Here is a 12,728-nt window from a genome sequence, read left to right as displayed (position 1 = left end):
AAAATTATATATACATTGTGTTTTAATCTTTTTAATTCAAGTGAATAATCAGAAATCTTTATGCTGAGTGAAAAAAAAGTCAATCTCAAGAGGCTACGTCCTGTGTCATTCCATCTATCGAACAACCTTCTGGACATGACAGAATTACAGAAATGGAGTACAGATTGGTGGGTGCCAGTGGTTCGGGGGCTTGCTGCAAAAGGGTACCATGAGGCACTCTGGTGTTTATGGAAATGCTCCATGGCTAGGCTGAATTGGGGTCCACTTCCTGGTTATGGTATTGCACTATAGTTTTGAAAGATGTTGCCATGGTGGAAACTGGTTAGAATCCTACGTTAGGATCTATGTTATTTCTTACCATTTCATGTGAACCCTTAGTGATCTCAAAATAAAACAACTATAAGGGAAAAAAAGGATATAAGGCAAATATGACAAAAAGGTTAACATCTATGCTCTGTGGGTCATGGAAAATCTGTTTGTTTTTTTTTCTTTCTATAATCATTGTTGTTTTCTGAGTGTTTGAAATACTCAGTAGAAATAAAGCTTCCTGGGACTTCCCTGGTGGTCCAGTGGTTAAGACTGCGCCTCCCAGTCCCGGGGGTGCAGGTTTGATCCGTGGTTGAGGAGCTAAGATCGGACATGCCTCAGGGCCACAAAACAAAACCATAAATCAGAAGCAACATTGTGATAAATTCAATATTTTAAAAATTGTCAAAAAACCCCCCCAAAGACCCTTCAAAAGCTATCCAGGCAGCCTTAGACTTGTGTGTCCTTGCTCAGAACCAGCTCCTGGAACTGCTCAGGCTCGTGTGATGGAGGGACAAGCCTGAGGAGTGTTGCAGGTGGCGGTGCTGATCCAGCTGAGGACCATGCTCCTGACCTCTTACCTTGTTAACCTGGGAAGGCATTTAACCCTCCTTCAGAGTTGGGACACCCTGCCTCCCCCCAACCCATGGGACTCTGCTGAATCTCCTGGGCATGTTCGCACAATGGGTAAAATCACACTTCTATTTTGATGCTTGGTGGCCGTTCAGTTCAGTTCAGTCGCTCAGTCCTGTCCGACTCCTTGTGACCCTGTGGACTGCAGCACACCAGGCCTCCCTGTCCATCACCAACTCCTGGAGCTTACTCAAGCTCATGTCCATTGAGTCAGTGATGCCCTCCAACCATCTCATCCTCTGTCGTCCCCTTCTCCTCCTGCCCTCAATCTTTCCCAGCATCAGGGTCTTTTCAAATGAGTCAGTTCTTTGCATCAGGTGGCCAAAGTTTTGGAGTTTCAGCTTCAGCATCAGTCCTTCCGAAGAATATTCAGGGGGTTGAATATTTGCTTCTAGACTAAAGAACAGTCACAAGGACGTCTGCCTTGTCACCAGAATGCTTCAGTTTTGGGTATGGCCAGAAAGTTCATTCGGTTTTTCCATGCCATCTTATGGAAAACCCTGAACAAACATTTTTACCAATTCAATAAAAGAAAAAAAAAAAAAAGGTGACATAACTACCAGAACTGATTTATTACATAGTTAAATCACAAATTTACAATACATTCAAAAGGGACTAAACGAGACACGTAAAGAGTTTAAATGTAAAAATAGAAAGGACTGTCCAAAGGAACACGTAGATTGGATTATAACCTCAGGAATCTTTAAAGAGTGAAGTGTTTTCCGCCCAGCATCACAGGACAGAATTTGGCTGTTGCAGGTCTATTCACACGGATTCTGAATGACGATCAGAAGATATTCCTTATCTGTGGAGAGAGATGGACAAGGTTAATCCACCCTAAAAATTTGTTGTTGTTTAGTCACTAAGTCGTGTTTGACTCTCTGTAACCCCATGAGCTGTAACCCACCAGTCTCCTCTGTCCATGGATTTTCCCAGGCAAGAATGCTGGAGTGGGTTGCCATTTCTTACTCCAAGGCATCTTCCTGGCCCAGGGATCAAACCTGCATCTCCTACATTGGCAGGGGTATTCCTTACCACTGAGCCACCAGGGGAGCCCACCTTATGTGTTGTGTGTGTTAGTTGCTTAGGCGTGTCCGACTCTACATAGACTCTATATAGACTCTACATAGACTGAAGCCCACCAGGCCCCTCCATCCATGGGATTCTCCAGGCAAGAGTACTGGAGTGGGTTTCCATTTCCTTCTCCTAAATGAACTATAGAAAGAAAGAAAGTGAAGTCACTCAGCCATGTCCAGCTCTTTGCGACCCCATGGACTGTAGCCTACCAGGCTCCTCCATCCATGGAATTTTCCAGGCAAGAGTAGATTACCCTAAAAATTAAATTTAATAAATGAATGCTTCAGCTCATCTGCTTTTCTCTTCAGCACATTGCTTGGACCTTGTGTAGACCAGTGGCTTGCCAGCCATTACCTGGGGCCCAGCCCCAGAGATTCTTTTGGTTTTGGGTGGAGTTCCAGCTATTGGTAAAAATTTTTAAAAAGGTCTCCAAGTGATTCTAATGTGCGGTTTGTGTGAGAACACAGGTGTAGGTAAAGCTTTAGTTTGTGGGTGACTGATTTTACAGCTGCATTATAGAGAAGTTTACTCTAGATTAGATTTAGAAACATTGAGTCCTATTTTACACTGACATCCACTAACATCGTGAATGCACCTCCTTCGAGGAAAGAAGTATTTCTGTGACAGCTGGCTCTTGGTGGCCCCTGTGAATGGGCTCTACCCCAGGGAAGGTTTGAGACCCGAAAGACCTTTGATCCACCCTCTGCTTTATCCCCTGGACAGGAGACATTTCTCCCACTCTTCAGGAAGTCCGTGTGCTAAGTTCACATAACAGGAAGCCTACACCTCCTAAACGTTTGACTAACAGGTACAAATGGGCAAAATCCAACTTCCTGACTAATTTCAAGGAATTTTCAGATTCAAACTTCTTCATTTTATAACTGAGGAACATGAAGAGTCATACTGCATGTTAAAACCCACAATCGCCATCCTTTGAGACAGAAAGCCTTTATCCATTAAAGTAGAAAGATGCCTGAAGTGTGAAATGTGCCAGATTACCTGGAGCTACCATGATTTCATGTTTCTTGGATCTGATCCTAAGAAAAGTTAGGTCATTCTGAGGGTCAATGTCACGGACGGTGCTCTTGGCTTTCACGGTCAGCTGATGAAGGAGACCTGCGTACTGAACTGTTGTTGAGTTGTCCAAGGTCGTTCGGATGGGGATGCCTAGTGCGAGATTTAATTATGGGTTAAACTTTTTTTTCATTTTATAAAAGTTATATGTGCATCATAGAACTACTGGAAAATACTGGTAATTTTAAAAGGAAGAAAAAATGATGACTCATATTACTCACTGGAACAGTTTTATTTCCTTCCAATCTTTCTGCCTCCACATGGGTTTTAAAATTTAGTTGGATCAAATGATAATAGCAGATTTGACTGTTGCTTTTTTCTTCACTCAAAGGGCAGCATACAAGTTTCCCTTGTTGATGGTGCCATCGACATTATTTTTAGTGGCTGTAGACTTTACTATTCTTTGGATATATCATAATATAATCAACCTCCTACTATTGGACTGTTAGGTTGTGTGTTTTTGTTTTCATACCTAATGGTGATGAACACTTCTGTACACAAATCTTTTGGAAGTTGTTAATTGATTATTTCAGTAGTAACTTAGCATGTTTCTATATGAAATGCATTCTCCTAAGCGACTCTTGAGTGTCCCTTGGACTGCAAGGAGATCCAACCAGTCCATCCTAAAGGAGATCAGTCCTGGGTGTTCACTGGAAGGACTGATGCTGAAGCTGAAACTCCAATACTTTGGCCACCTCATGCGCAAAGTTGACTCATTGGAAAAGACCCCGATGCTGGGAGGGATTGGGGGGAGGAGGAGAAGCGGATGACAGAGGATGAGATGGCTGGATGGCATCACCAACTCGATGGGCATGGGTTTGGGTAGACTCCGGGAGTTGGTGATGGACAGGGAGGCCTGGCGTGCTGCAATTCATGGGGTCGCAAAGAGTTGGACACGACTGAGTGACTGAACTGAACTGAAGCACCCTGTCTACAGTGAGTTCACTGTGAAAAACTGTGAAAAGTCCACTTGTGACATGGTGCTAGTTTCCTGAGACCAGAGATAGAAGGGGGGTATCTGCACATGCTAGAGAGTAAATCAAAAGGGGTTTTCGTAACTTCTTCATACAGTATTTTGCAAACCTTAATTTTTATGCTAGAAAACACAGCAACAAAGATGCTGTAGTTTGACTGGGGATTCCCTGGTTTGCACTTATTCTTGGTTTAAGTGTGATTAAATTTGGCTACTTGTGTGCTCTATTGTTTCATTATGAGTGTAAAACAGAAGCTATTAATTTAGCTGAAAAAAACCTAGCCAGACGAATATGCGAGTGTAATTTAATTCCGTTCAAATCAATCCAGCCTCTATTCAGGTCACTCCATACTTATTATGGAACAGGTGCTGTGCTAGGTATTTTACATATATTGTATCTAATCAGAGCCAACCTTCATAATATTTTGAAAACTACCAGATAAGCCAGAGAATTCCAGGGATTTGATTTGCAAATGTGCCTTGAGTTTTGGGGGACATATGAAGGTGAATCTGGGATTGCTGTCAAGTTCCTCAGGAACCTGAATGAAGGCCCATCAATAAAAATGGCTAACATGGCTCTCATGGTTTTTTTCCCTCAGAGAATGTAGCTCCAGAAACTGATCTGAGTGCTTCTAACTTGGGACTTTGTGTATGTTTCAAGAAAATCTTTGAGAGCCTCGACTCTGACTTTGAAACAGACTAATTTCCTTCCCCTTTAAGATATCCATTCTCTCCAGAGTCGGTCTTGCCAAACAAGATGAGGACTACGATATTTATAAGGAAAACCTTTCCAGTAAATAAGGTTCCATAGAAAACTTGTTAATTTCTGTATTATTGTTTGCTGGCCACTTTCTCTCCAGAAGTCTGGAGAAGTTCTGTCTTTCACATCCGGGGAACCATCACAACGTGTGTGTCTTCACCAAGCAGGAAGCTGAAAGTGGAGCAAGCACTCAACCTTTGAAAAGCGCTTTTTGACCAGTTTTATTTTGCATCATAAAGAGTGACTACCTACAAAGTCTGCATTGCTCAGTGTCAAAAAAGAAATACAAGCAGAATAAATTATTTAAAGTGCAGATGACAAGATTATGAATCAGATGCTCGGGCCTACTTAGTCAGTCTATTCATGATTCAAGTCAATAAATAATAGACCTAGCCTTCCTGAATAATAAGTGTGCACCGTGGAAACTCTTGGAGTTCTTCATATTGCTGTGGACCCTTGGGGGAAAAAAATCAATCAACAAATGTTTATTGAGTTCTTGCTTGGGACCGTGTGAGGTAATTAAAAAACAATTTATTAGGAAGTAATTTTAGCACATGGTATAAAATGCACCCACTTCTGCTTCTGAGAGGTAACCACTGCTCTGAGTTTTTTTGGTATCCTTGCAGAGATAGTCCAAGTCTCTTCAAGTATGTTCATGCTTGTATTCTTTAACTGTATCATTCTCTATTCTGTACCTTAACTTCTTCCATTTGATATACTTGGGAAGTTGTTGCACTCAGTCCACATAAGGCTAGGGCACTCCTGTTAATGGCTGTATAATGCGACTGTTGAACGGATGCTTTGTCATGCACGTAACTAATTTGTCTTCCTGACAAGCATTTGGGCTGTTCCCAATCTTTGCCTTTTATGAACAAGGTGACAGAATATGTCTGTGTGGATGCCATTTCACATTTGTATACACATGTGTGTAGGATAAATTCCTAAAATGTAACTTCTAGAACAAAGACTATAAATTCAATATTCCTAAATTTATGATACTGCTTTAAAAATATGACTCTTTATGATCCCACTAAGGTGGTACTCTTCAACTGTACACTTGTATTTTGGTTGCTAGATTATATTTCAAAAATAAAAGGAAATGGCTGGATGGCTGGATAAAATCTAATGAAACTCAAATGATGGGTTGTTAGAAATGTCAAGAATATTCAAAATTAAGAGCCTGCAGAAATCAGGCTTATATACGTAAGAATATACAACGGATATGACTGTCTGGGAAACAAATATGCATGTTCACTAGTATCTAGTTCAGTGATCAGGGCTGTAATATTGTAAACAATGAATTATATTATAAATGGGAAATCAATGTTAACAAAGAATCTAACAAAAACCTATACCCCTCAGCATTGGGTTAAACTGATAAGCTCACTTCATTGTCATGGATAAGTCTATGTTTCAAATAGTGAAACCAAAGGACTCTATTGAACGTGGCAGAGGATAAGATTTAAATGTAAAAACATGGTAGAAGGCTTACCTCACCACAATTAAAAACCTAAAAATCTGTTAAAATGATTTGCCTGGAATTAATCAACTAAAACCATTGGTGGAGAATGAGAACACACAAACAGAAGTTTAGTTAAATATTTACAGTGTTAAATTTCATGGGACTTCTGAATGCTGCAAAGCTACATTGTAATAAATGGCACATTCATTTAAACCTGAGAAGCCTGTTGAGATGGAGTATTTCATTTCATTCTAGTCACACAACTTATACTATATGCTATTAATAAACATCCTTGTCATACACTCTAGTTGTTAATAATCTGACCATAACAATAAGCCCCTCATTTATATTTTTTGGGAAAAGGTTAATTTCCCTTCCAGAAAAGTGCCCTGAACCTTAACACAACCTTTTCCTAGTAGAGGTTAATTAGAAGTTAATGAGTATGAAAAATAATATTGTGCTACTCTTGGATGAGAAAAGTGTTAATTGAGAGACCTCAGGAAAATAAGTCATTTTTAATTCAACTGCTCAAGAAATAATCACCGTAACACATCCCTGCCTTTTCTTCCAAATTTCAGTGTGTATGTGTGCCTGGCTGTATTCAGGATTTAAAAATACTGGTTACTGCTTCGTTTCCTGCTTTTTTTTCCATCTAATATTGTGAGTAGTTTTTCATGACTCTAAATATTCTTCAACATTTTAAATAGAGTAATGGTTTATTGAGTAAATATTACATAATTAATTCAAAAATTTCCCCACTGTTGGGAGAAATTTATTTACTTATTTGTCTGTGTATTTATTGCGGGAGAACTGGGTTTGATCCCTGGGCTGGGAAGATCTGCTGGAGAAGGGGAAGGGTACCCACTCCAGTATTCTGGCCTAGAGAATTCCATGGACTGTATAGTCCATGGGGTTGTAAAGAGTCGGACACGACTGAGTGACTTTCGCTTTATGGCTCTTATACATGATGCCTCTGTGAGATCCTTTGCACCTAAATCTTTTCTTCATTACTCATTAAATAAAGTCCCAGGAGTGGAATTACAGATGAAAAGGTAGGATATTTTTCAGACATTTAAAGCATATTGCCAGGATTATGAACTTTAGACTAAGTCTGCCATTAGACACATTGTCCTGGGTGTCAGGATTGGTGAATGAACCTACTGGAGTTAGTTGCTAAGTTGTATCTGACTCTTTGCGACCCCGTGGATTGTAGCCCACTAGGCTCCTCTGTCAATGGAATTTTCCAGGCAAGAATACTGGAGTAGGTGGCCATTTCCTTCTCCAGGGGATTTTCCTGAACCAGGGATCAAACCCAGGTCCTCTGCATTGCAGGCAGATTCTTTACTGTCTGAGCCACCAGGTGGGTTGAATAGAGTCCTCTCCAAAATTCAAGCCTCCCCTAAACCTTAGAATGTGATCTTATATATAAATAGGGTCTTTGAAGATGTGAGGTCATACTAGATCAGTATGACTGGGGTCCTTATAAGAAGAGAAAACAGCACAAAGAGGAAAACATACACGATGATGGAGGCAGAGGTGGGAGTCATGCATCCTCAGGCAAACACAGCAAGGATTGCTGGAACTCACCAGAAGCTGGGAGAGAGGCAAGGAAGGATGCTTCTTTGAAGAAAGCCTGGACCACTGACACCTTGATTTCAACTTCTAGCCTTCCACAACTGAGAGAAAATAAACATCTAATCTTTTTAAGCCACTAAGTATGTGGTGTTTTGTTATGGCAGCCAAAGAAAACAAATACAGCTTCTCTGTGAAGTCCTCCAAATAATCCATCTTAGGTCCTGTGATGGAACATATGCAAATGCCTGGGACTAAAATCAGTTCAACCAGAACAATGCATTCAGACTGGACTCCCTCCTGGAAATATTAGGCATAACTCTTGATTTACCTGTAGGCTGATGTGAAAACCTCTCCCTCATGATCACTCAAGCTGGGTCAATTTGTTACTTGACATTCACTTGACACTGGGCATTTTAAAATTTTATTATTTTGTAAAACACATCAAATATTTTATCTGTACAAATAAATTAAAAATTTCCACATTCACAGAACTACTTCATTACGATTCTGTTAAGTATTGGATATTGTGCCAGGCCCTTGACAATTATTATTTCACTTAGTTGTCACAATCATCAGTAAAGTAGGTTATTTTCCGTTTTTAATAATAAGGGATTGAAGTTCAGAGCTTAAACAGACTTTCAGTGGGTAGTTGCTCAATAAATATTTATTGATGGATTTGCTCCATAATAATGATTAGCTGTGAGAGTCCGTTGCCAAGCACTGAGCTGGCAGTGTGCCAATTCCATGGTTATATCATGAATTATGGGAAGTAGCTACTCTTGTTTCAACTAACGCTCTGGGATCTGTGGCACCTCTCACCCTTACAGATGCCTGAATCGGCAATGAAGCCAGCAGAAGCCTTTAAGAGGCTGCCACCATAGCTGAGCATGGAGCAACGTGCCAGAGAGAAGGCTCTGCAGACTGTTAATAGGCAAGTTTCTGGTAAAAGTCTACAGATTTAATAGGTGGAAACGTATTGGCCCTTCTGAAACTATAACCATGAAGACTATACTATAAATTACATTAAAATCAATCCTCAAAGATTTCATGAACTATGGCAAAGGAACAATTTCTTTTCAAATGAAGATTGAAACTGTGTACTTTACAATTTCAAAATGAAAGCAAACTGCCAACAATGGTATTCTTGTCTTCATTGTAATAGTTTTACAGCTCCTCCTGAAATGTTAGAAGAGAGTTTACCAAAGCTTTAAAAATTAGGCAATGTACAGCACTTCTTAGGAATATATATACATTAAAAATTTTATTTCCCTACCTCTTAGCAGAGTGTTTGGCATGTAATTAATAGACACACAATAGATATTTGATAAGTAAATGATACAGCTAAAATATGTAAAATATACTTTTGATTTAAAATTCCAAGATGTTTGCCTAAGACTTCATACAACAAAAATGCTCTTGGTCTGCTTCTGTGTGTCAAGAAGGCAGCCTATGATGTATTTACCTTCTGCATTTACAACCATCGTTCCTATAACCCCTTTGTGGCTCTGGATCCTCTTTAGGGTTTCCTCCACCTCTGCCTGGAAGAGATCAGGAAAAAAAATTAACCAGAGTCTTCATGGTGACCCCAGTCCTAAAGAGAGTAATGTTTAGAAAGATCCCTACTCCTTTGTCTTCTTAAACTAAGGTATTGGATGCTAAATCTCAGCTTTTGGAAGAGAGCTTTGAAACTGTCAAGACCCATAGGCAAACTTACATAAGACTCTCTACATATAACCCTGAAAAATATCTTGCCCTGGACTTTTGCTGAGACAGAAATCTTGCCTCACAAGAGCTCACTTCATTTTTATCTGTCTCTATTCACTGGAAAAGTATTATGTTGGACAGAAATCTGCTCCTGGTCATCTTTCATTCATTGATCTTTCTGTATTCATACGAAAAATCCCATTTCTACATTATAGATTAAACAATATTTATAGAGCTATATTACTACCTCCTTCCTTCTAAAAGCATCATTTAATAAGAAATCATATTCTCAGTTGTAAATGTCATCTAACTGGGAGTTCAGATGATTAAATTAAAAATATTCTGTGAGAACAATGTATCCCAGGATTCTATTGCTAACTACAGCCTGGATCTCAGGGCAAGCTGAATGTTCAACCATGAATGTTATAATCCCATTACTGAGTTTTAAATTTAGCTTTCTGAATCTTATGTATAGACTATACTGTACAAGTTTCTTCCCACAAGTTTCTTTCCTTCTACAAACACTAAAATTAAGAATAATATTTTCTAGCCTGCATATTTTTCATAACAGAGTAATCCCTGGATATTCTGAATTCAAACAGTATTCTGCAGAGTCTTTTGATGAGGGTTTATGAAATAATTTTCTTTCCAACATTGTATGGGTGAACATTATGTTACTTTTGTCATTTGAGTTTTCTTTTGACTCAGTTTTCTTTTGACCCTAATGTGGGCAGGAGCACTTTTTTCCTCTTTCCACCACTATAGCAGGTGTTTTCTAAATTTCAGGCATTCGTGTACCAGGTTTTCAATTTCTGCCATTATAAATACCATCTATATTATTCACCCAGCACATTTTTAGAATTATCTCACTGCTAAAAGTTTAAATGAATGCATTTTAAAAGGAAACTATACATCACTACCACAAATGCAAAGCCTATATCATTTGTCACAGGCAGAAATAACCATAAAAAAAGAGAGAACATATTATTAAATTCTACTCCAATGAAAATTATGAGCCTGAGGTTTGCACTTCAGGTGAAAAATCAAAACTACTTGAGGATAGATGATAGTGGCATTAAAAGGACCTAAAAGTGCCAGAAAGTCTCTCCTGGAGACTGAAAAAAATGAAAGAGGAATAACTTTTTCTGATGTGATTCACTCTGTGGTTTTTGGTATTTCTGAGCCATCTTAAAGTAGCAACTCATGTTTGCATCTCTCTTTGGGAAACACTGCACGAAAGCATCAGAGTCGGACACGACTGAAGCGACTTAGCAGCAGCAGCAGCACTAAAGCATAATACCTGACCAGGGGATTAAATAACTACTTTTTTTGTGCCATCTATAGGACAGCGTCCACAACTCCTTACATCCGCTGACCTCTTTATCATTTTCTGTTTTACTCTTCTCTCTCTGCTTGTCCCAGCCTGTCCCTCTATTTTCCAGGTGTTTTTTCCTTTCGTGATTTCTGAGCCCTCCTAATACAGTCTCTTAATTCCCATCACCAATACCTTTTCACTCCTTAAAAACAAAACAAAACAAAACACACACACACACACACACACAAACACCAAAAAACGCTTTCGGTTTGTTCTTTTTCGACCTTTCCTCTTTCTCCATTTTCCTTTTCTTCGCCTCTCTTCTCCCATCCCTATTTCCTCTTTTCTCTTTAATTTTCTTTCTTCTCTCTCAATAGCTCCTCCTTCTCCCACATCTCCATTCCCTTGAGCTCCCTGTCCCATGTCTTTCTTTCCTCTCAGGGTGATTTTTCTCTCCTCCATGGTGCCTCTTCCCCTTTCAAACTTCCCTCGCTGTCGAGGAGATTTCTCATCCCCCTCAGGATCTTTCATCCCTTCCATATCTCTTTCTCGATATTCTTCCTCCTCAAGTATTAGCCCCAGAAGACAGCCCTAGATATCTATTCCCCAAGAAAGCTTCCCCCATCTACACATCTTCCCTTCCTCCACGGTCGCCCCCTCTGGTCCCTCCAGCGTCTCCGTGTCGCCCCTCCAAGAAGCTTCTGGAGCTCTCAAGCCTTCCTCAGGGCCCCGAGAACTGGGCAGCGAAGGGACCCTGCCTGTCGGCACCCTTGGCGGGCGGGTTGTTGACAGAGACCCCGGATTTACCATCTTATGGGCGGCGAGACTCTGGGCTCAGACCTGCGCCACCGCGGCCCGGGATGTCAACAACGCTTCCAGCCGTTGCTAGGAGACAGTGGAGGAAGTGAGCTCCCGGAAGCGTGGGCATCCGCGCCTGCGTGCGCGTAGGGCGGGCCCTGCGACGCTTGCACTTCCGCCCGGAACTGGCTTGACCCTCCCGGCCGCCGTAGCCCGGCTGGGGACCGTTACTCCGAGCACTCACCTGAGCTGAGGAGAACTGAGGTACTTAGGCCAGGCTTCGAGTCGTTCGTTCGAAGTTTCAATCAGTCATTCCTTGAGGTACGCGTTCGGTAACCGCCAGTTCTCCGTTCAAGAACGATTTATTGATCACTTACCATGTCCCGCTCTCTGGGCCTGTGGTACATTCTAGAACGGGAGACAGACAAAATGCGCGACAAACGAAGCAGTACTGTCCAAGTGTGATATGTGTCCTGGAGCAAATAAACCGGGGTGGTTCCGTCTGACCCTGGGGTGATATTTGGTATAGACTCAGCTGCCCTGTGACCCGCGGAGTAGTTCCTGAAGCGCTGCCGCGTGCGGGGCTGACAGGTTTGTTACCCCCCCCCCCCAACCAAGGACATTTCTTTTTAATTGAAGACATATATATATGTGTGTGTGTGTGTATAATAAGTGTATATATCGCAGTATATAGTAAATATATATTTATTAAATTACATCTCCCCACCCCCAACACCGTAGGTGAAGTGTCAGCATAACGTCTTAGGTTCTTCTGTGGTTGTAGCACCCCCAAGCTGCTCTTCCCTCAGTTGTAGTGCTGCTGCTTCCCAGTACTTACACTTAACCCAGTCGGACTGTATTTTATTTTTTACAAAGTCATTTGCCCACATTTCTGAGTTGCTGAAAAATGGCAGGTTAGTGCTGAGATTCTGCAAATCTCCGTAGAAGAGCAGTCCATTGGGTCTTTGAGGAACTGAGGGAGGAAACAAGTTAAAGGTCAACTAGGGATGGTTACAAGTCTCTTGGTTTTCTGAGGGGCATTGATGTATCT

At 40.9% G+C, this 12,728-nt stretch overlaps 1 protein-coding gene across 1 annotated transcript; it reads right to left on the bottom strand.

Annotated features, from left to right (window-relative positions):
• Window positions 1–1,492: 1,492 nt before the first annotated feature.
• DYNLRB2 (dynein light chain roadblock-type 2) lies at window positions 1,493–11,818 on the bottom strand. Its single transcript, XM_065920432.1, has 4 exons — window positions 11,687–11,818; window positions 9,323–9,398; window positions 3,016–3,183; window positions 1,493–1,744 (listed from the first exon to the last, which is right to left on the bottom strand). Exons 1-4 carry the CDS (start codon window positions 11,687–11,689, stop codon window positions 1,701–1,703), a joined length of 291 nt encoding a protein of 96 aa, XP_065776504.1. The 5' UTR covers window positions 11,690–11,818; the 3' UTR covers window positions 1,493–1,700.
• Between the last annotated feature and the right edge of the window lie 910 nt (window positions 11,819–12,728).

This window comes from Muntiacus reevesi, chromosome 2 (assembly GCF_963930625.1).
Source record: "Muntiacus reevesi chromosome 2, mMunRee1.1, whole genome shotgun sequence".
In the NCBI taxonomy this organism is placed as follows: domain Eukaryota; kingdom Metazoa; phylum Chordata; class Mammalia; order Artiodactyla; family Cervidae; genus Muntiacus; species Muntiacus reevesi.
This window is presented reverse-complemented; position numbering and strand designations above follow the sequence as displayed.